This window comes from Macrobrachium nipponense, chromosome 1, assembly GCF_015104395.2.
Source record: "Macrobrachium nipponense isolate FS-2020 chromosome 1, ASM1510439v2, whole genome shotgun sequence".
Taxonomy (NCBI): Eukaryota; Metazoa; Arthropoda; class Malacostraca; order Decapoda; family Palaemonidae; genus Macrobrachium; species Macrobrachium nipponense.
Genome location: NC_087200.1, coordinates 156,520,329 through 156,544,594, shown reverse-complemented (window position 1 = coordinate 156,544,594; position 24,266 = coordinate 156,520,329). Strand labels below are relative to the sequence as shown.

The window sequence follows — 24,266 nt, the reverse complement described above, 5'->3', positions numbered from 1 at the left end:
TAATGAGTGCCTAGTTATGAATAATTTCTTTTGATCAATCAAATAACAAAGAAAATGTTACAGAATGCATTTAGTAACTACTATACAATAATACTAATTTACAACATATATGATCATTATTTGTTAGCCATCCTGCTGGTACACTAAATTCAGTGGCAAATGGCATCAGCCTTGTCGAGAGAAGTATTCAGATTGAGGTATGAAACCATTTAAGAAAAAGCCATTGGCTCCACCATTTAAACATTCAAACCATTGACCATGACATTTAATCTGGAAATTCCCATATGGACAGCATGAGGCACCTAGGAGACTGTATAAACTAACAGGCACCTTGTACTATCTGGGATGGCTCTTTGGAACTACTGACCCAAACTAACCTTCCTCACTGTCTGTTGTCAGCTCACACTATTTAGATGTGGTTGGACCTTATTTTCTCCTGCATTCCAGCAATTCCAAAAACCACATTTAAAAAAAATTATTAGCAACATTACCTAATTCCAAGACAAAATGTTCAGTTCTATACTAATTACCAAGGCTACAAGTTTCAAGATACATACAGTCTAGTCCCGAATTATACGTGTTCGAATTGTGAGATTCCCCTTTTATGCGGTCGCTAGTTCTCAAAAATAGATTTTCTGTATCTGCGAAGCCGTTCAAATTCTGCGAGTCATACACCGCAAAATGTATCAAATCTAATGTCTTTTCAAGTATTTTAGATGTGGGTGGGTTTACTGGTATCTGAGAGAAGGGGTGGGGGGAATGCTTGGAGGAAAAAGCTATTATTCCTCCAAGGGGGAATGCGAGAGAAAGATTTCCTGCTCTGCCTCACACATTTGTGACGTATATGAATGATCATCGCCATACGTATTATTCAGAGCTGCGAAGTGTATTCTGATCATCCGCATCATGCAGAGATTTGATCATTTAATTTTCTATTGTTGAAATAGGTTTTTATGAAAATGACTTTTAGAAGTAATTAACAGAGATGCAGATGTGTTTGAGAGAGAGAGAGAGAGAGAGAGAAGAGAGAGAGAGAGAGAGAGAGAGAGAGAGAGAGAGAGTCATTCAATCTAAACTTTTCAAGAAACTGTCATTTCATGTTGAATTTTGAATTTTTATCAGTTCTTTTTTTTATCGTAGAATAAATTTATATAAACACGATTACACAGTGAACGTGCCGGACAAATAAACAGACAGGCGCTCGTAACCAGGTTTGTTAGGCCTAATGCGAGTGAAGACATGCATGATCCGCTAGTCCCCGAAACCTCAAATGGTTCACAAAGCCTTCCTTCAGCAGAAGAACTCTTCATGGAGGACGAGATAGAGGAGTTTGAAGATTTTTTGGCAGAGGATAGGTAGAGGAAATTCCATCCATAAGGTTTTTTTTTAGGCGCACGATATTGGTACAGCAGCCGTATACTGATCATGATAGATATTGGTATGGTTGTGAATTACACATGCGTCAATTTCAGACTTCCTGCCATACAAATAACATAGTGTGGTGGGGGTACATCAGATTCAGTCAGTGGTGCCATATTGTGCTATTGACTTGCTGTAAGTACAGCAGTTAGCCATATCCGTTTATCAGTTTGTTAATCATGCAGCAGTTGCCGTAGACTGTTGCTAAGAGCTATAGGTACGGCACTAGAAGATCAGCGACAGCAGTACATAATAATAGTCAAACTGAATTATCGCTGAACACATTCAATTCAAAATGTCAAAGTGAAGCACCATACTGTCATCACCAAAGCACCAAAACGTTTTGACAGTAAATGAAAATATCAAAAATCACAATTATACTTAAACATACGTACTTAGATTTTGACTATGGACATGAAAAATAAAACTAAACTAATCTATCTGTGTTCTTCAAATCTTCTTTGTATCTCCCCTGAACTGTGTAATAATACATCAGTTTTTGGTGAGAAACAGATTTTTTCAGGTTTCAACAAACTGACAAAGGCAATAGACGGCTACGAAGAGTCAAACTTCCAGAAATTGTATATCCTTAGGTCACGAACAAATGAATCGGCCCTGAAAAGAGCTCCAAATAGGAGATTCAAAGAAGACTTGAAGTACACAGAAATTGTGCTCTGCTGTATTCATGGTGGTAAGGAAAACTACCAAAGTCGATCCTCTGGTAAACGGCCTAATCAATCATAAGTAGTCATCCAAATCAGGTCTATATTAACAGCACGTTTCCCATATTGGACGCACTACTGACTGCTGCACTACTTTACTAGCTAGGCCTCAAATCTTCTTTGAATCTCCTATACGGAACGCTTCACGGCCGATTCAATCATTCGTGACCTATGGATATACAATTTTGGAAGTTTGACTCTTCGTAGCCATCTATTGCCATTTTCAGCTCGTTGAAACCAACAGTTTTTCTGCAAAAACTGATATTTTATTACATGGTTCACGTTGATCAGTCATCATTTTCTTGCTGTCACTGATATGCCTGAGGAGGTAAACAAGGGTTTGCTCATGCACAATTCACAGGTGTACCAATATCTATTGCAATTCACCCCCTTACTAACCAATCTCAGGCTTACTAATGAGCTAATGGTTTCCTGTAAAAAAAAAAATAAAAAAAAAAGGGAAGGTTATCTTGGGTGAGGCAATCCATAGGGTGACCCTAAGTTTCAAACTAAATGTTGTTCACATTCTGAAATGACTACAGGTAAGGATGGAATATCTGTCTCAGGTGTTTTCCTAGCAGTTTCCTATGGAGGCTGATTTCAGGGTACAGTGTCCAATTTCTGACATTCAAGTATGTACTTGTTGCATTTCTTTGTTACACGATGTTTTCCAATCACTGGAAATCCTAGCTATTTTCCAACATATGTTGACTTACCTCTTGCTGTAATCCATGGAAAAATATGCATGTAAGTAAAAATATTGATGAGTAACAAGCCACAGAAATTTAACTGAACTTCAAATAATTCTTGCAAGAAAAAAAAAAAAAAAACCCTACAATTTACTGTTACCAGCAACTCAACTACATCACCTCCATAAGCTGAGATCAAAACCTATTGCATGGCTTTTCCACTATAAAAAGTTTCAGCATACATTTGCTTGTTCCTCTCTAGAATTTATTTTTACATCAGTCACACAAAGCAAAACATTTGTTCATAAAACTATGATTTAGAAAAACACTAATTAGTAATTTCATTGAAAGCTTCAAACAAATTAAAATGCCTCAAAGAAATAAACTATAAATCCTCTAAGTTACACAACCAAATTTTAAAAATAGATATTAGATCTTGCTATGTCTAGAAACATGGTTATATGTCATGCTTTTTGCATTGTACTTGAAGCCTATCCTATGAAAATATGGGTCACAAAGTTATTACCTCGAGGAGTGCAAGGATCTCCTAATAATCCAGCAGCAGAGATAAAAAAAATAAGATAAATGTATTTCACTGCAAATAAAAATATTAAGACTAAAACTACTAATTTTCAAGACAAAATCTCCACTGTCAACCCCAAAACATGGTTGAATCACTTTAACCCAATTAAATCTATTACATGACGCAAAACAATATCCCATATTATTCAGGTAATACATTTACGTACTAATATAAATAACATGAATAAAAGCAAAAGTTTTACTAAAATTCCAGTTACTTCAACCTTTACTAAAAATTTTCAAACATATACAGAAATTTGGAATAAAACTGAATGTTGGAGCCATTATCCTTATTGTAGGCATAAGAAAAAAGAAGAATCTCAACATCCAATTTTTCTAATATTTAGGCAAAATTATTCCTAGTACGTATGTTTAAAATCCATGAGTAATGTATACATATACTAGCTGAGTAAGAACAAACAAAATTGCTACTCTATTAACTTGAGTTATACTTTTCATTTAAAGTACTAATTCATCTCAGCTTTGCAAAAAATGAACCATTTATAATATGAATAATGTAAATAGATTATACTCAATGTTAATGAGGACCACAAAACTTCTGGTATGTACATCATTAAATTGTTAGAACTGTTATCCAGTGTTAACTTGTGCATATCATATGCACCCATGAAATCTCTCATGCTTAATTTGCAAGCAAGATACTTGACTGACTGACTGTTGTTAGTAACTGATACCAAAAACCAAAGGTCACTGACACTAATAAACAGCATAAGTGACAGGATTGGACATACAGGTCCTACTGTTCCCAATAATTCAATAAAAGGTAAAATGGAATTTATATAAATGACTTTAAGAGGTTGTGTTTCAACAATACACTTATACCATACTATTAATATACAGTACTGCTGTCACTTGACATTAATCTAAACATAGTACATAAGGCATGAAAGCTCTGGATAGTTCACTTCACTGTATTTAGGTATCTGTTCAGCACAAGTTTCATATTAACAGATTAACATATAAAATTTTTTAACTAACACGCCAAGTATTTTACTTTATTTCTGAATGGATGTACTGGCTGAATTTCTTTTATCTTTTCCTTGGGATTACCATGAGGTTTAATTACGTGCGGTACTTTAAGTCTAATAGACTTATTTGTATTACTGAGACTCAATATTTTGCTTCTGCTTTTTTTTTGGGGGGGGGATTAAGAATCTCGCAGAATCTCACGCCAGTTTAACTTCTGCTGTCATTCTTGTCCTTGTCACCCTACCATCTTTAATTTAATATATATACAGGCAGTCCCTGGCTTATGACGTTCTGAGGTTACAATGCTTTTTAATTATATTAATCAGAAATTATTTCCAGGTTTACGACACGTTCCAGGGTTACGACGCTTACGACTTTGATCTGACAGAAGAAATGACTCCAAAAATGCAAAATAATCAATATTTGAAGGTTTTTATGATGAAAAATGCAATAAAAATGCAGTTTACATAATTTTAACTACACACAAAGCATTAAAAGTAAGGTTTTCTTAGGATTTTTGACGATGTTCTGGCTTACAACGATTTTTGGCTTACAACGTGTCTAAAGAACGGAACCCTGTCATAAGCCGGGGACTGCCTGTACATGTGTGTGTGTGTGTGTGTGTGTGTGTGTGTATGTATGTATGTGTGATGTATGTATATGTTAATATATATATATATATATATATATATATATATATATATATATATATATATATATATATATAGTATATTATATGTGTGTGTATGTATGTGTGTATAAGAACAGTTTTTGGATCTTGCAAGATGTGTTGGTTCAGTTATACATTAACAGATGGTGAAGGTCCATCATTAGTTTTCTGTAAAAGAAAACTATCGTGCTTTTGCCTGTCCGTTCACACTTTTCTGTCCGCACTTTTTCTGTCCACCCTAAGATCTCAAAACCTATTAAGACCGGAGGGCTGCAAATTGGTATGTTAATCATCCATCCTCCAATCATCAAATATACCATATTGTACCCTTCTAAGTATATCTTAGTTTAACCAGACCACTGAGCTGATTAACAGCTCAACTAGATCTGGTCACCTCAGTAGTTTTTATTTTAATTAAGTTAAAACTAGCCATAATCATGCTTCTGGAAACAATATAGGATAGGCCACCATAGGACGGTGGTCAAAGTTACATGAGCCACGGCTCATACAGAATGATATTGAGACCACTGAAATATGGATCTATTTTTGGTGGCCTTGATAGTATGATGCAGTGGCTGTAAAGAAAACTCGATTCTGCCAAAGAAACTTCAGTGCATTTTTTACTTGTTTGGTATGATCTCAATTTAAAAAGAGTTAAAATGACATTTCTATAATAAAATAAGGTTTCATATATACTTAACAAGTAATTACATTGCTATCAGTTCCTACTTTTGCAGCAGCTTAATGTTTTTAAAAATTCATGGTAGTGCTCCATTGTTTTGGTGTAGGTAACTGACCCTGCCCAATTTCAGGGAAGCTTACATACAACACGGCTCAGGGGCTCAATTCGTTCATGCTCTCTGAACATGAGAGGGGAGGTGGGAGGGCGTAATTACGACTTGGTATGTATATGCATATATAAAACCTTATTTTATTATAAAAAGGTCATTTTTATACGTATAAGTAACTTACCAAGTGCTAATTACCATACATTGCTGAATCCCATAATACCGTACAGGAGGTGGGACACAACGGACACAAACTACTCAAACCATACTCGCTAATGGAGATGAGTTTGAGATAGAAAATTAGCCAGCATTGGTACAATCCTTGTTGTAACCTTACCTGGTGAGAGAGATACAACAGGTGGATACTGCCTCTAGTCAGTGCTAAACTCCAACCTGTAGTGGCACAGCAGTAAAGCTGAGGGTTGCCTCTACTCTAGTGAGTGGTCTGCAACCAAGGAGTGCTCCGATGGTTGCCATAGTATTATAACAAACAAAGAAATGCCCTTGCCCTGGGTGCAGTAAAAGAAAATTAACCAAATAACTTTGCATTACTTTGTTACCTACACATCCATTAAAAACAAACCACTACCTAACCATTAAAAACAATGACTGGTTGGTACTCCAGGTATACAGTGCCCCCAGGCTTCCCATAACATGATCTGCTAAAACCAAGGTAAGGAGACAGAAATAGAAGAAGATATACTCCTATCCTTCCTCGCCACATACCATGCCAGCCATGGAAAACGGTCATAATGTACTACAGTTTTCATAGTCTCCACATCATGTTAGTAACAAGAAGCAACAAAATTGGATCTAAATTTCCAATACGTAGACTGAAGAATTGTGAAGTGACTGGTGCCCAAATTTCATGGGCTTTATAACTTTCAATAAGGGTAATGCCTCTTCTTCAATACCAATGTGAGATTCAGGGATTACATCTCTTAAAAAGAAGGACAACAAGTTCTTGGACATACAAGATGGGTTCTTCACTGAACACCTGAGATTACGACTGGGGCCCCTGATTCCCTTAGTTCTCTCGAGACACTTAAGGGATCTAACCTGACAAAGAACTCTCTCTTGGCCTGTTGGTCTGAAAATACTTGTCAGGTTGTTGATTGAGAATGAATGGGACTAGGGATTGGATGGGATTTCATTTTTGGCAAAGAATCCAAGAGTGAACATGCATATAGTATCACTTTGTGAAAAGCCAACTTGTTTGTCCAAGGCCTGCAATTCACTAATTCTTTTGGCTGTGGCCAAAGCAACTAAAAAAGGGTTTCTTTTCTTGTTAAGTCCCTCAGAAATGAGGCATGAAGTGGTTCAAAGGGAGGACCTGAAAGCCAACAATGTATGACAATAAGTTCCAAGAGATATACATAAAGTCAATTTATCTTGTTTCGAAGTGTCAAAGGATCTAATTAAGTTACTAATATCCTAACTTCCTATAAGGTCCCGGCCTCTATGCCTAAACACCAAATTAAGCATGGCTCTATAACCCTTGAATGTTACAGTCGCTAGTCCTCGGGAGGACTTCAAGAACAGCAAAAAATCTGCTATTTGTGCCAAGGTGTTCTTAGGCCCCTTTAGCCATGCATTGTGTCTAAGCAGTTAGCTGCATTGAGGTGACATAGACATGAACTCGCCACTGCGTTGCCGCAAAACATGAGTGTGGTAACACCAGGCTTCTGCGCTGATGCAGATGGATGTGGTGGCCAGCAGGCCATTATGTTCAGTGCACGTCTTCACATCTTATGTATCATACTCACTTAGTGGCATGCTGAACTACTCTCCAGTAGAGGTCCATACTTCAATGTCAGTACCAGGGTTTCTTTTTTTTATGAGGTTATCAGTATCCTGGGATTTGGGGACAAGTTTGATCCTTCCCGCAAAATCAAGCAATTAAGCATAATAACAAATACCTCCTGGTACCTACTGTACTTGTTGAATTTCATACTACATACTATACATTTCTATTCAACTGAGGAAATTATGGTATATAATAGTAGTATTTTATCATGTTCAAAACTGTAATTACCTAATTAATGAAAAGAATGTAAGAAATTAGGCACCAGGTTGTAGTTGAACTGCAGCTCTCCCTGAATCTTAAAATCTCATGTTTTTTGTATAATTTACACTGAATGTAAATCATACAAAAAAATATGAAAATGAAAATCCTGGGATATGGTTTAATCCAGGGATTTGGTACCAAATCACGGGAAACAAAACTGGGCTAAATATGTCCAGGAAAGAAACCCTAGTCACTACATCTTGTTATAATGGAATGTGAAATCGAAATACATCTCATATCTTTAATGAGACGAAACCAGTGTTATGGGATAAAAGTCTTGAAGACTGCAAAAGTCAGAATTTGATACATTTATATGCATGTTGTATTTTGCCAAAGAAGCTTATATATCCACAGCAGTAGTTTCTCGAATGATGCCTGAGACATATGGAAGCAACTGAAAAACTTGTTGCCATCCCGTTTTAGATCCTCATATAACGTGGCAAATGCACCTAACGTCTCTTGCTGTGCATTCAAAGAGTATACCAAATACGCTCAATAAAAGCATAATGCACTCTCTCTTATCCATTGTGTTTGACCGTACAACTCTCCTTAGACTAGCTATAATCAAATCTCCCACCATAAACTGAGTATTAAACAAGTTGTGAATGTTGTTGATTCTGCATAATGCAGCTGTGTGAGGCAACATTTAAAAAAACACTGCAGTTTCTGCGGTGCAGCAAACGCATATATCTGCAGCAACAACACGCATAGAGTGAAAGCAGCCTTAGAAGATGAGATGTTGTGTCTTAGTCACAAGCTGTGGAAAACTGACCACTTAGCCTGGTAGATGTTGGAGGATGATTGTCGCCTACAGTTGGGAAAAGCCTTTGCAGCTGCTCTTAAAAATCCTTTCAATCTTGACAAGCTTTCTCTCTCTGTCTCTTTGCAGTCTCGCTAAATGAGAGTTCAAAGTTTTCCACCTTCCTTGACCCTAGTCTCTACACTTGTCGCAAGAACGAATTTCTCTTCTGCAAGAACTACAAACTGTATGAGTGCCATATTTGGCAGATATCAACCTAGTCTTGCAGCCCTTGCTGCAATACCTAGTTCTATGTGAACTAGACTTTGACATAGTTTGTCACAATTGGGAAAAAGTAAAATTCAGCTAGGCCAATATGATTAGCGGTCCCAAAATGAATAGAGTACTTCACCAAAAATCAGCAAATATCTGCAACCACCTGGTGAAACCGAACCAAAGCAAAAGCTACCAAACAACCAACATTCAGTCAGTGAGACACAAGAACGAATCGAGCTCCTGAGCTATGGTGTACCTATTCTTCCCTGAAAGTGGGAGGGGTCAGTTGCCTACACCAAAACAATGGAGCACTACATCCAATTCTTAAAAAACTTAAGCCGCTGCAAAAGTAGTAACTAATAGCAATGCAATTACTTAGTAAGTTACTTACATAAAAGTACCTTTTTACTATAACATTCTTTAAAAGCAAGTGCAAATCTAAAGCATAACTTGCATGCCTTTTGATATTAGCCAAGGATTTTTGTTTTCATTGGTGAAATTTGCCAAATGAATTTGACCTTTTTGTCAGGAGTCTCTACGTCAATAATGTCAATGCATCTTGATCTCAATGATTCGAGTACTATAATTTTCCTGGTAACTTCTTTCTCTTGAAAGTGGGGTAGGTATACTGTTCCTTGAATATAATTTTTTCAATCAGTTAACCGGATTTTGTGGTTGCTTCAGTCAACTATTCATTTGCTTTTTGCAGCCTGAGACATATTTTCTGAGATGTGCATAAACTCAATGACCTCTCCTTCATAACTGAGGTAACTAAGAACAAGAAATCTAGCCCAATATCTGGTTAAAAAATATAACTAAAATGAATACTTACTGGATTAAGTTCTATAGCATCTTTTCCTGCCTTGTAATTCTGTCAATAGGTGCTAGAGTAATTACACTGGATTTTTTACATTTTTGTAAGGGGTCTTATATCAATGTCTACTGCTACTGTTTGCTCATAATTTTCATATGGAATATTATTTTGCATACAGTACATGATAATTTGTTAAGTTTATCTAGGATAGCCTCCCATCCATCAAGGTGAGCGAGCTATATGGGACACACATTGTTGTCAAAACTAATGATCTTCATGAAAGAACTTCCCAAGGATGCACTTCACTCTCAGTGCCTTGAGGTTTGTCAGTCCACAGGGATCAGAAACAGCACTGAGGGGTAAGACTGACATGAATATTTCCCCTGAGTCTATAGGGGAAGAATCATGTTTCCTATGCCACACAATGAAGACAAAATTGGCAAAAACACTGAAAGTTAACCGAATTCTGATCTTTGCTAGGTATACTTTGACTTGGCCTTAAAGGTATGTATGGAACTACCTAGATAGAAAAACTACCCCACTATGGAGGAGTGATATGGTAGAATTTGACAACATCTTCTAGGCTTGAGAGAGAGAGAGAGAGAGAGAGAGAGAGAGAGAGAGAGAGAGAGAGAGAGAGAGAGAGAGAGAGAGAGAGAGATTGACGAGAGAGAGAGAGAGAGAGAGAGAGAGAGAGAGAGAGAGAGAGAGAGAGCATCGTTGGGTCGTTTGTAGTTGTTGAGAATAATTGAGAGTTTAAGTGTTTTCGTATGTTGATTTGTCATGTTTGTGTTTGGTGTTGCTATATGGTAGTGTGTAAGTGTGTATGTGTTTTTTTTTAAGAGTGTGAGTGAGCGAGCTATAAAGAGAGAGAAAGAGTATAAGTGGTGGATAGATACTTAGCGAGTGGTTTGCTTGTTGGGTGATTGTCTAGGTTGTCTGCTGGCACGGTTGTCTCGTCAGTCCGTCAGTCAGGCAGTCTATGATCAGTCTCTCTGATAGACAGTAGGTTTTCCCAGAGAGTGGTCTTGGCATTGGATGGTCAGTTGTATTGTGTGTTTTCTGAAGTTGTTTGATTTCTGGTGATAGTATATGTTAGCAGTTTGTTGTGCCTGTATTGCTGAAGTTTGCTGTTCTTGTGTGTTGGAAGGTTGTTGAGCTTGTGAATTCCGGTGGTGTTGTATGTGAGTTGTTGTAGTTATGATTTGTTGAGTGTATTGTTGGTGATTTGTTGTGGTTGTGAGTTGTTAGAGTGTTGTTGTTGGTGAGTTGTTGTGGTTTCTTGGTGTGCTTTGTGAGTAGTTGTGTGTGGAATTGTGGTGTTGTTGTTTTGATGCTGTTGGTATTTGTCTCCACAACGATTTGTTGTGTCATTGAGTTGTTGTGTGGTTGTAGTACTTGTTGGGCTGTTTTGTGTTGTGATTTCCAGCAGTTGTTGCGTCTTAGCAGCCGTTTTAGCGGGCAGCACAGATTCTCATCTTGGAGACAGTAATATCTGGTGAGTACATGAATGTGAGAGTTTTGTTTGTGTCTGTCAGTGAACCAATTGTCTTGTCGGTAAATAGTATTGAAAAGGGGAAAGTGTGGCTGGGGGAACATTGACAGTCGGTACAACTAAAGTAACTGTGGGGAGATTTGCTTGCTTTCTTTGCTTGCTTGTGATTACACCACACTACTATCACCCAGTTCTTTTTTTTCACAAAACAAGCCTCCACTCTTACAATGTGCTGAGACATGAGGAGAGGAGCCCAAATAAAAAGCACCAAGGTCAATGTACCTGTTACACCCACAGATCAAAATCACTTCTAGTTTTAATTATAAAAAGATCTTGCGCATGGCTGACTTCATTCTAAAGATAATCCAGTCCCTCTAAATACTTTGAATAAGCAAAATATTATCTATTCTCTTGAATGCTAATGGCTCGCTTCATACTACAACCACCAGCCATCTATCTAAATAAATATCTTGCAAATATAGGAAAGGGCAATAAACTGCACACCAAGGAACCATTAACCATCCAACTCTTCTGCACTTGGTAGAAATTCTGGATGTCACCCTAAACCATAGCCAACTGAATCTCACTGAGGCCTTATATATATTTAACAACTCCATCCTTTGATGAATACCACTGAAAAGAGGAAATACTCGTCACCCATCATTAACTCAAAAGAGTTGCCCTCTGCATCATGATGCCTTAATGTCATACCTGGTGATAGATAACAAACTGACTGGCAACAATCATAGACCTATATCCCATCCCTCTACCAATGTAAGCAAAAGAAATAGCAATAACTACCGACAATGACTAGCTTCTCTGTCCACACTGCACTGGAACAGGTTTAGAGTGATGGGCCAAACACTCATAGGTCAGATTTAACTGATGTCATATCTCATCTTTTATGTATGGAAAACTTTTTTTCAGAATGGACAAAAAACATGTATAATAAGATTAAATAATAACTCAGAGAGAGAGAGAGAGAGAGAGAGAGAGAGAGAGAGAGAGAGAGAGAGAGAGAGAGATATTCATGTGGAAAGAAACTGGTTTTAAAGCTTTGGCTGTTAATACACCAGTTTTCTCCCCTCCATAGGTTTAAGAGCGATACCTTTATAGTACCCAAGGGACCTCCTCATGGCAAACTCTGTTGGTAGCTGCAGCACTTAACCATTTTCTCACCTCTTATAGATACGATGCTCAGAAATTTTATGTAGTATTAAAATTATATTCAAATAATAAAGTGTTTTAGGATGATAGTTTAAGGTACATATTTGGTGCTTGAACTATTAAAATACGCAATTTTTAGAGGGAGGTCTTTGGTGTTTTGAACTACATATTAAAATATGCAGTTATGAGTGTTTTTAGAACTGATTTTACCTATTCACAGGGGTTGCAGTCCCTGGGTGTCAACTGTACATCATTTGTATGTAGATGGGCAGAATTAAAATCTTGAAATGTTCTAATACAGCAAATGAAAATAAACTAAGCCCAATATAATTTTATGATAAATGCTAGTAATTCTATACATATCATACTACTGCCTGACAGAAAAAACAAGAAAAATAGATAAAAATTATCTCCTTTGTTACATGAAATCAACAAATATGAAAAAGAAATAAAGAAAACTGTCTCAAAACATAAGTATATATGTGTGGTGTATATATGTATATATATATATTATATATATATATATATAAATAATTTTTTTTCTGCCATATTGAGGGATACTATCCAAACTCTGCTAATGCAGTAGTAAATTGCAAAACTGAACATGATTGAGTTTCTAAAAATGACTCAGAAGGGTAATAGTTTTTAAGCAGCAGAATTATTCACAGAAATATGAGTAGAACATGGGGGCATTAAAGCCAGCCATAAATAGGAACCTTTAGAGACAGAGAAAAGATGTAGATGTAGCACTATAGTATATATTAAAGCAAAATCAACTAACAGACAGGTCATTTGAACACACTACATATAATAAACTTTACAACATGTAGTAAAAAACTGAAGGTGCCAAAAATGATGAAAAAATTTTCCCAGACTCTTGAAGAATGACTAGACACAAATAATAAGTGAAAAGATATCACAAAACTGATCTTAGCATGCAGAATCCTACTGATGACCTGAGGTAATGGTTACAGACTCCACAATGTTAAAAAATGAGCACTGCAATTTGAAGTTTTAACTACAGCATACCGTATTTACAAACATGTACATATAAATTTCAATTATAGATATTGAAGACCATTTTTCATTACACATCAGGGTTGCAAAGTGAACTATGGGAATCAGTAAATACTTGTTTTAATTTTCTCAGCAAAATAGTAAAATATAACTTTAAGGAACGAGTGATTCTTGTGTTGTCATTGGTGAGAGCACAATACAGTATCTGGAATGTACAAATGCCTTCAAAAAAAAGCTGCATATTTCTTTAACTATATAATGAAAACTGATGTGTAAGAATGAAAACAATGAATCAATAAGCATAGTCTTTCATAAGCATGGTCCTTCATTTGTAAAGTGAAGCATTAGCTTCACTTTTCAAATGAAAGACCATATATTATTATACACATATAAAGTCTACATTTCTGTCTACTTACCCAAAACCTGAATATAGGAGTATATTGTGAAGAGAATGCTTCCACTGATTCTGTCTGAACCAATACAAACATATTCGCCAGCTGCAGAGTCATCAACATTATTCAAATATAAAACACCTCCCTGAATTCGGTGACCTCTTGGTAGTGGTGCATCATCAGTGCGCTTGAAGTCTATCTGCGTGCTTTCTCTGTCAGAACCTATGAGAAAATTGAAGTTAAATTTTAAATAAAGAAATTGGAATAAATACAGATGATGACAAAATTCACATTAACTCCAAAAAAGCACTAGTTTATTAAGCACAGTATTTATATCCATGCAAGAAAAACAAGTACAAAAACATATACCATTCCAAAAATTTTTTTTCTAACTTTTGCATTAAGATGTAGACTGTAAATGAACTAAGTGCTTTAAATTCAGTTCATTGCATCAGCCATATCAGGCATGCAATGAAAAAAAAGCCACACAGGCTCTACAGTGCTGACGTTATTTAGTGCTGATTTGTTTGTAAATGCCACGCAAAAAGCTCTTTTTTTTTATTACTCCCAAGAATCTATTATGTTGTTTACAAACAGCTTACATACTTAAAGCAAAATGCTAAACATGTTCTATATTTAATTAAAAGATTTTAAAGAACCTTCTTGACAAATATTTGGCATTAATATACGTACAACTTAAATAAATGCATAGATAAAGCATTGTAATGAAGTTTTTGTTAAAATTAAATAAAAGCATAGATAAAGCATTGTAATGAAGTTTTTGTAACAATTTTTCAAGTTAGATTAAGAACTAAGGGGTTATACACAAGCTCTTTTGATTAAATACATTGCAAATTAACTATTTAATCTCACAGTTACCAGCAGAAATGCATAAGGAGCCTTAGCCATCATTTCATCAGGTTTTATACTTTTTCTTACCTCCTGCACACCTCAGTTCAAAGCTGCCACCCCTTGGAACTGAATACCGTGATTCTTGTTCAGGTCTTTGTGGGTAAGCTGGCTGAGTCGGCCAATTATCATAATAAGGAGGTGGCTGAATGCGATCTTCCTCCTCTATGATTAGCTGCAGTCTTTCTTCACTAGTACCTTATTAAAAAGAAATAAGAAGATTTAGTGAAATTTACAAGAAGCAAAATCTATATGTTTGGTATTCAAATTCATTCAAGAGTATAAAGACAAGTTGAAGATAATTTTTTTTTATAAAATCCTCTTTTACTTCACCCTCACTGCTAGCCTAACTAATACAGTATAATATTCCTGTGCAAAATATATCCTGATACATGAATAAAGTATTTTTTATGCAATAAGTGTAGACACCTGAAAAAATATACATATATGCTCAATGATGAGCATGAAAAAATAATTGAAAATGATTAAGTCACTTCAAAAGAATATTGCCATTTTAACAATTACCTATCATCTGTTTTCAGAAAGCTGCAGGGAAGCAAAATTTAATGAGCTCCCAGAATGTTGACATGCAGCTAAGGTAAGTCATGTAGTCAGAAGAATAACCTACAAACAATCACGAAGTTTTCTAGTCATCAATGCATTGTAGGAGGAGGGAGAATTCATAAAACTCCCACTAAGGTCTTCCTATTATCTTATTACTGTGCTAGCACTTTTGTGATGTGCACCATGAGAAAATGATGGTCATGGTTAGCTGAAGGTGATGGCCCAGCATCACTGAAAAGTAAGAGCAGGTATCTTCTCCTGCAACACATCAGTTGGCCAAGAAAAACCTGCCAAAGCTGATGTGAATGTTCCTGCCAGGATAGGAATTAATGCTGATACCTCCCTGAGTTTGCTGTGCCTATGAGCAAACCCAAGTACTTATCTGCTACTGTGACATGAGGTCCAACCTAAATCTTTTTGCCCCACCTGTTAAAAGAAAGAAGGAGGATTCTCTCCCAAAGCAGAAATCCAGGAGATGCCCACTGACTACGTAATACTTAGTGAAAACCTAACAAATGTCTCAGACAACATTCAAGTAGGAATGTTCCGACCACCTGTACAGCTGTCCTGGGTTAGAAAAAATTCAAATTGATGGCCCCTTATCAGAAAAGAATAGGCAAAAATTAAAGTTCTGGTAGATAAGAACTGTCTAGGCCTGAGGTTATTCTCTGTGTTGGACTACCACACAAATTGTGCCATCTATAAAATACGCATCATATACACCCTGATGGTCAGGGTTTGGAAAACCAACATCAGTACCAGTTCCCCTATCGCTCAAAAGACTGAAAAACTTTGGAGAATGGTCCCTTTCTCCAGTATCTCTTTAAACCCTGTCAGTAAAGCTAGATCTTGGTGAATTTGAAGGGGAGGAAAGACAAGATGTGTACCCCTTTAAATATGTCAGCCAAAAAGATAGAAAGAAAAACAGATGGAAAGTTGAGAGTAGCCTTCCTCACTCATTCTTTTCCCTTTCCCTTCTGCCTAGCTGAAGCTGGAGGAGAAAAGGCTAAGAAAGTTCTTCTTCCCTTCCTGTAGGAGAAAAGGCTTGGATACTGTTCTGGCTTAAGGAAGTTAATCGTTTCCAAACACTGAATTCAAGGTCTAGAAAAGTCCCAAACAAGGTTTAATACCTGTTGACTGATTCTTTAACAAGCAATTTGTTCTCAGTACTTGAAAAATGGTCCAAGACAAACTAGCATGGCATATGCAAGGGTCTAAAAATTTAACTGTTTAAGCAGCTTAGGTTTTAAAACAATCATCATTATATTCATATTCATACTTAAATCATATCTTACAGAGCTTTGATCATAATTGGAAAACTGTAACCATTTTCTTCTAAAAAGGCATTCGATGATATTAAATATTATTTTATTCTAAAAAATTACTGAACATTTGTAAACGTGTAAAAAAATTCATACTTTTCTAGTATGAATAGATAATGTTTTGTCTGTTGGATGTTAAGTATCAAGAGTTCACATCAGTCATCTTATACTCTCAGCACCTGACCACACTTAGGGTAAGATCCTTCCTAAGCTGTTACACAGCTACCTTAAGTTAAACCAGCCACCAACCAATTAATGTTTGCTGTAATGCTGTACTATATGCAAACCAGAAAAATTCACCTAATGGAATAAAAAATAGTCTATACAGATGACTTTGCTACATACTTTTCACAGCATCATACCTGTGGCATGCCGACTAATTCACAGTTTGCCTGTAACTGAAGTTGACAAGTGAGCTTGTTTAGTATGATCTCTAATATTTTATTGAGAAAATAGAAGTCATCATGTTCTCTAAAGATGTTATGTGGAAACAAAACTGAAACATTACAATAAAAATGACAGAAAATATACCCATTAATGAAAGTAAGGTGCACGTGCTTGATGCACACCAGAACTCTTACACTGCAGCTAAATGCAGAGATTCTGTAAAAATTATAAGAAAATTATGTTGCACAAGTACAAGTTTCAATGTTGATCATCACACTTGTTGCTATATGAAAAGTTCTAATATCAGTAATAGGCTAGAGAAGCAAATACAGTATACTGTATATGTAGCTTAGAACCTATTCAAAATGAAGGACCGAGCATCTGCACCAGTGCTTTAAACTCATCCCAAAATATATTGTTACAAGTTGAAAGAATAGAGCCTTCACTGTCTCTGCATAGTTACTTGATAACTTTGGAAAGTACTACAACAAACACACAACCAGTTGGTGGTGCTCCAGCTTCTTGACAGTAAGCTTATTTAAAACTTCAAATACCTGGTGGCATTGAAAGCACAATAATTTCTACTGGAAAGAAAATGAACCATTATTTTTTCATGCTCATAGTTGAGCATATCTTGTTTCTCAGGTGTCTACAATGATTGATTAAAACATGTATTGAAATATATTTTGCACTGTTCCTCGGTTATCAACAGGCCTGATTACCGAGGATCAGCCCTGATAACTGGGGATCAGTGACATTATTGCCAATTTTCAGTTATCATCACAGTCGGGAATGGAATACCTGCTGATAACCAGGGACTGCCTGTATACTATATATGACTGTGAAATATTTTCTGTTAAAAAAAGAATTCCTTCAAATAAAAATGCCCCTTTAAAATGCCAAAATGTAAAAATTAATTTCAGAGACCAACTGTCTCTCTTCAGGCAGGTGATGAATTAGAAGAGTTACAAAAAAAGTGGTATTTATACCAAGAGGTCTACAAGTCAGCCATTGTGTCACAACAGTTAAAAAAATTTCCTTTAATCTTCTTAATTGCTGGTTGGAGGAAGATTTTATCTCTAATATCTGAGTCCAACGCTCCTTTTAAGGGTTCATCGTTTATGTTGTATTAATCTCTGGGGGAGTGATTTACCTGTAAAACCAATATAGGATTGGTCACAGTCAAGGCAAGGTATTTTGTATATTCCTGTGTCTGGGGATTAGCTTTTGTTGGATGTTAATCAGAGATTTGTTGGTCTGAATAAAGCATTTACTTTCTACATTTTGGTGATTTTATCAGGTCCTTTTATTATATGTGTGTGTGTGTGTGTGTTGTGTGTGTGTGTATATATATATATATATATATATATATATATATATATATATATATATATATATATATATATATATATATATATATATATATATATATACACACACACACACACATATAATAAAAGGACCTGATAAAATCACCAAAATGTAGAAAGTAAATGCTTTATTCAGACCAACAAATCTCTGATTTACATCCAACAAAAGCTAATCCCCAGAACACAGGAATATACAAAATACCTTGCCTTGACTGTGACCATCCTATATTGGTTTTACAGGTAAAACCAATATAGGATTGTGTGATATATATATATATATATATATATATATATATATATATATATATATATATATATATATATACACACACATATACATACATATATATACATTATATATTATAATATATATATATCTATATATAAATATTATATATATATATATATATACTATATGTATCCCGTATGCTCATTCTCCGATTCGCCGCGACTCACACATTCGCGGATTTCTCTCTGGAATGTTTCCCCACATTATTCGCGGAAAATTCACCTATTTGCAGTATTTTTCTATGATAAATATCCACAGTTCCTGGATTTTTGTTTTTCTGGGTTTTTCTTGATTTAACTAATAAAATAGGTTTTAAGCATTTTTATAGGGGTTCCAACTATTCGCGGGTTCTAACTATTCACGGGGGGGGGGACCCATCCCCGCAAGTACGAGGGAACCACTGTATATATGTATAAAATGCCCATTAAAACACTCTGGTTTAAAGCTAAGGACTATATTTCAGTGGACTGACTTCCACCCTCATCAAGCAGTGTTTGATACAGGTGGAATTCAGTCAACCAAAAATAGTTCTTAGCTTTAAACCAGTTTTAATGGGCCATTTATACTTGAGACGTATCCCATTTTAACAAAAGAATTTATTTACATATTTACAGAATATATATATATATATATATATATATATATATATATATATATATATCTATACACTGTATATATATACATATATTATACATTCATGAATATATATATATATATATATATATATATATATATATATATATATATATATATATATATATATATATATATACAGTCAGCACAGGTGATAGTTGCAGAAAATGGATGTTTGCAAACATATCTCACACTTTTGACCATCACCTTAAAACCTAGGCTAAATAATTGATGGGAAAAATGAACTACTTGGACCCTCAAGTCAGCCAGGCACAAAATGGTGGGTGGGGGAATTATCGATTAGTGGCTATTTGTCTTTCACGAGTAGCATATTGACTTTTGATTTTGCGATAGACTCTCGGCTTTTTCTTCTACTAATGCCCTTGCATTAAGGCTCATATTACCTTTACAAACGTTTAGGCCTTTACAAGCACTGAAAATATAATTAGAGTAATAGAATGCTTTAAGTGGGTTTAACAATAAAAGAAATCGCAACATAAACTGGCACAAAAGAATGAACAGTCTATCATTTGTTGGCAAAATTCAAGGCTGGAGGCCAGAAAGAATTGCCCTTGTATCTAAAGGTGCCAGGTAACACTACAAAGATAAGTAAGCAAACAGCTCTTATAAAGTGGGAGTTAGACACTGATCCTACACTAACATCAGAAAAACTGAAAGAAACCACCATAAGTTACTGGGAAACACCTCTATAAGGACAATTCAGGAAATCGTACAAAAATGGTTGTTCTATAAGAAAGTAAAGGCTAAACCAAAACCTGCTGTAACTCCATCACAGTTAAAGAAAAGGAAGAATTTTGCTATTAAATATAAATACTGGACACGTGAGCAGTGGGCTGTACTTTGGACTAATTAGAGCACATTTCTCATCAGTGACACAAAAGCGGAACGTGTAAGGGCGCCAATAGGGGCCAGTAGGTCGGAACCCAAGTATACACTCATGCTGTGAAACACCCAGCTTCTCTGGTGGTATGAGGGAGTGTTGCTTTTGGCCAGACAGTTACTAAGAAGGTGTATGTAAGGTTACTAGAGAACAATTTGGCCAATTATTTCACTGCAACTGGAGCAGAGATTCTTCAGCAAGATGGGGCATTTTGCCATACTGCAAAAATTGTGAAGAAGTGGCTTCCTGATAGTGAAACTGATTACATTGAGGACTGTTCATGTAACTCACCAGACATCAATTCCATTGAGAACCTTTGGGATATAATAAAATTAAAACTATGTAACAAGAACATAACAAGAACTATTCAACAGCAGAGAAACTGGAAGCAGAACTGTGCCCTGCCTGGGAAAACATCAACCCCTCAATCTTGGAAAACCTTGCTGATGTTGTCCCTAAACATCTGAGAGAGATCCAAAAGCAAAAGGGATGCCTCATAAACAAAAAATTGAATGTTTGGTTACTATTCAAACTTAATATCATTGTGTTTTATGTACCTTTTTCTGAAAAAATAAATGCTTATGTCCAGTTTAACATGTTTTATTATGAACTCTTAACTATCACCTGCGCTGACTGTATGTATGTATGTATGTTATTATATAGTTATATATATATATATATATATATATATATATATATATATATATATATATATATATATATACACACTGCGCGTCAAAATAATTGAACGCAACAGTTTTTTTGCCGCAAATAAGGCGACCCCCATATCTATGGGGAAAAAATTGGCTGGGAGAAATTGACTAATTGGCAACACAACTGAGTCATTTGTCTCACTCACAGCGTGGGAAAAAGTAACCAAAAATTATCGGTCAGTGTTCTTAAGTGATATATGAACAGTAGAAATCGATCATGACCTGCCTGATTTTTTGGATCACGCTTCCAGAATTTTCTTGTGAAAGTGTGTGTATACGCTAGTGTACTATGTCTACAGGGTATACCTCATTTGAAAATCGTGTATGAGTTGTGCAGTTACACAGCGAAGGTTATAAAACTGGCGAAATTAGTAAGAAAATTGGTGTAAACCAGCGAACTGTGCAGCGCATTTTGAAAAAATACCATGACAATGGAGACCAGGAAGTACCTCGTGCTTCTACAAGTTCTGGGAGGCCACGTATCATTAGTAATAGGGGTTTGAGAGTGCTGGGCAAGGATATTGAAGTCAATCCGACCCTTACTGCCAGAGAACTTCAGGTTGCAAATCCAGATATAGTGGCAGGAGCTTCTGTTAGGACCATACAGTGGCGCTTGAGGAAGGACTTGAAATATTCAAAAGTGAAGGCGCGTAAGAAGCCGCTGATAACCACCAAACAAAATAAGACTCGACTGAATTTTGAACGTTCTTACAAAGACTGGGCTCTGGCAAAATGGCGTCAAGTGCTATGGAGTGACGAAGCAAGTTTTTTTGTTTTGGACAATAAGGGAAAGAGTGTGTGGCGAAAGTTGACATCAGACCCGCTGGACCCCAAGTACCTTGCCACGTGTGTGAAATTCCCGTTTTATGTAATGGTAAGGGGTTGTTTTTGTTATGGTGGTAAAGGCAATTTGGTAATATTACCTCGTAACAATACTGTTAATAAGGACTCGTATTACACACTGTTGAACGAGAATTTGGAGGAATCTTTTGAGCGCAGTAAAACAAGTATTTTTCAGCAGGACGGAGCGCCTTCGCATACTGCGAAACAAAATATTAATTGGTTCAAGGACTGTGGAATTGATTTTATACAAGACTGGCCAGGTAATTCCCCAGATATTTCACCTATTGAAAATCTTTGGGCGATTATGAAAAGAAAATTACAGGACGTTGACACGACAACAACTGAAAAGTTAGAGACAGAGTTGAAACATATCTGGGACAACCTTGACGAGAAGCTCCTGCAAAAACTTGCAGATTCCATCCCCAATAAGCTTAAGGAAGGTCGGAAACGTCGGGGAATGCCTATCAAATATTAGGCTAGGAGTTGGTGAGTGTTAACCTATTTTTTTTTTTTTATTACTAACCATTGATTTTTAATTAATATTTTCTTTTACGCAACATGTTTTTTTCTTACGAAATCGCTACCCCGACAGTTTTTTTGACGGGTACTGTATGTATATATATATATATATATATATATATATATATATATATATATATATATATATATATATATATATAGGTATAAGCCACAAAGGAAAAATAAGCAATGGAGTTTCCTGCAAGATCTTTCGACTTCAACGTCCTTTACTCTGCTGAGTAAAGGATGTTGAAGTCGAAAGATCTTGCAGAAACTCCGTTGTTTATTTTTCCTTCGTGGCTTATACCTTTATTTATGGATTTATTCCAAATGTTTGTGATTCAGTTACACATACATACTACATACATACATACATACCATATATATATAAATATATATATATATATATATATATATATATAGATATACAGTGGGCCCCCGTATTCGCGTTCTCCGGATTCACACTCACTGATTCGCGGATTTTTATCTGGACCATATCTACCCATTATTTGCAGTGAATTCGCCTATTCGTGGGATTTTCCGAAGATAAATAATCACTAACTAGGTATTTTGATGTTATTTTCATGCCTAAATGCATTTCAATGATACAAAAATGATTTATTAACTTTAAAATATTAATATTGATCAATACTGTATTAGTAAGTTTAATAAGATTTAATGATATCAGATAATAACTAATAATTATCTCTCCCTTACAGGGATGTAAGCTTTTGGTGTGATAAATGATTTACTAATTTTCTAATATTAATATTAATGTAAAGAGCAATCACTTCAATAAAGAAAATACTACATTGAATTAGTAAGATTTTAGTTTATAAATTTTAAAAATTAAGTAAGAATGAAGGATATTCCAGTCTTCACACATCTTTCTTTCGAACTCCAGGTCTCTCTCACTCTCTCTCTCTCTCTACTGAGATAAGAGATTTTAATGGTAGCCTACACTATGTATAATATGTTTATTAATATTTTCATATGATAATAGTAATATTAATAATAATGATAATAATAACAATAATAATAATAATAATAACAACTGTAATTACAAAAATCATATGTGAAAGTATTTTACAAATAATACAAAAATCTCTCTCTCTCTCTCTCTCTCTCTCTCTCTCCTCTCTCTCTTACAGAGATGTATGTTTTTTTGGATGATAAATGATTTATTAATTTTCAAATATCAATATTAATGTAAACAGCCATAATATCTATTCATTAAAGAAAATACTAAAGTGAAATAGCTGGATTTTAGTTTATAAATAAAAAAATTAAGTAAGAATGAAAAAAAAATGCATTTTACCCCGCATCTTTCTCTTTGAACTCCATGTAGCAAGCTGAGATGGCTGGGGTCCAGCAACTGTCAAATTTATCAAGTGTCAGGAGGGGGAGTGTGTGTTGCCCTCGCAGGATCACTAAATTCTCTCTCTCTCTCTCTCTCTCTTTTGCTGAGATGAGAGAATTTCAATGGTACATGTGTATGTTTATTAATATTTTTTGCATATAATAATAATAGTAATATAACTAATTTCAAAATTCATATGTGTAGTATAGAAGTACATAATCTATCCATTTCACTCTTTTAAAAAGGATAACCCTCCTCTCTCTCTCTCTCTCTCTCTCTTGCCACACGAGATAGTATGTCCTAGTGGTAACTCTTGCCCTCTGTTTGGGCTGGAAGTGTATGTACAAGTATATCTTTATGGACATTACTACATTTTATGGTAAAATAATAATATACAGTACTAGTTTACAAATAATATTAAGTTTAATGAGATTAAACAGTAACAATAACATCTCTCTCTCTCTCTCTTTCTTACTTACGTATGTTTATTTGTTTTGTAGTATAAATAAATAGTTTACCTTATAACTAATTTTCAAATATTAATAAGATTAATTAAAAATAGTGGTTCCCAGTCTTTTTATCCATGTGGAGGAAGGTGGGCGGGGGAGTAAATGACAGTTTGATATAC

General features: G+C 35.3%; 1 protein-coding gene across 1 annotated transcript in view; it reads right to left on the bottom strand.

The window, feature by feature from the left end:
* Window positions 1-24,266, bottom strand: part of LOC135219776 (basement membrane-specific heparan sulfate proteoglycan core protein-like) — a gene marked incomplete in the record, with an annotated part of 1,285,796 nt that overhangs the window by 172,569 nt on the left and 1,088,961 nt on the right. Inside the window, 2 exon segments of the mRNA XM_064256828.1 lie at window positions 13,853-14,050; window positions 14,768-14,935. Coding sequence (XP_064112898.1) covers window positions 13,853-14,050; window positions 14,768-14,935 — 366 coding nt within the window.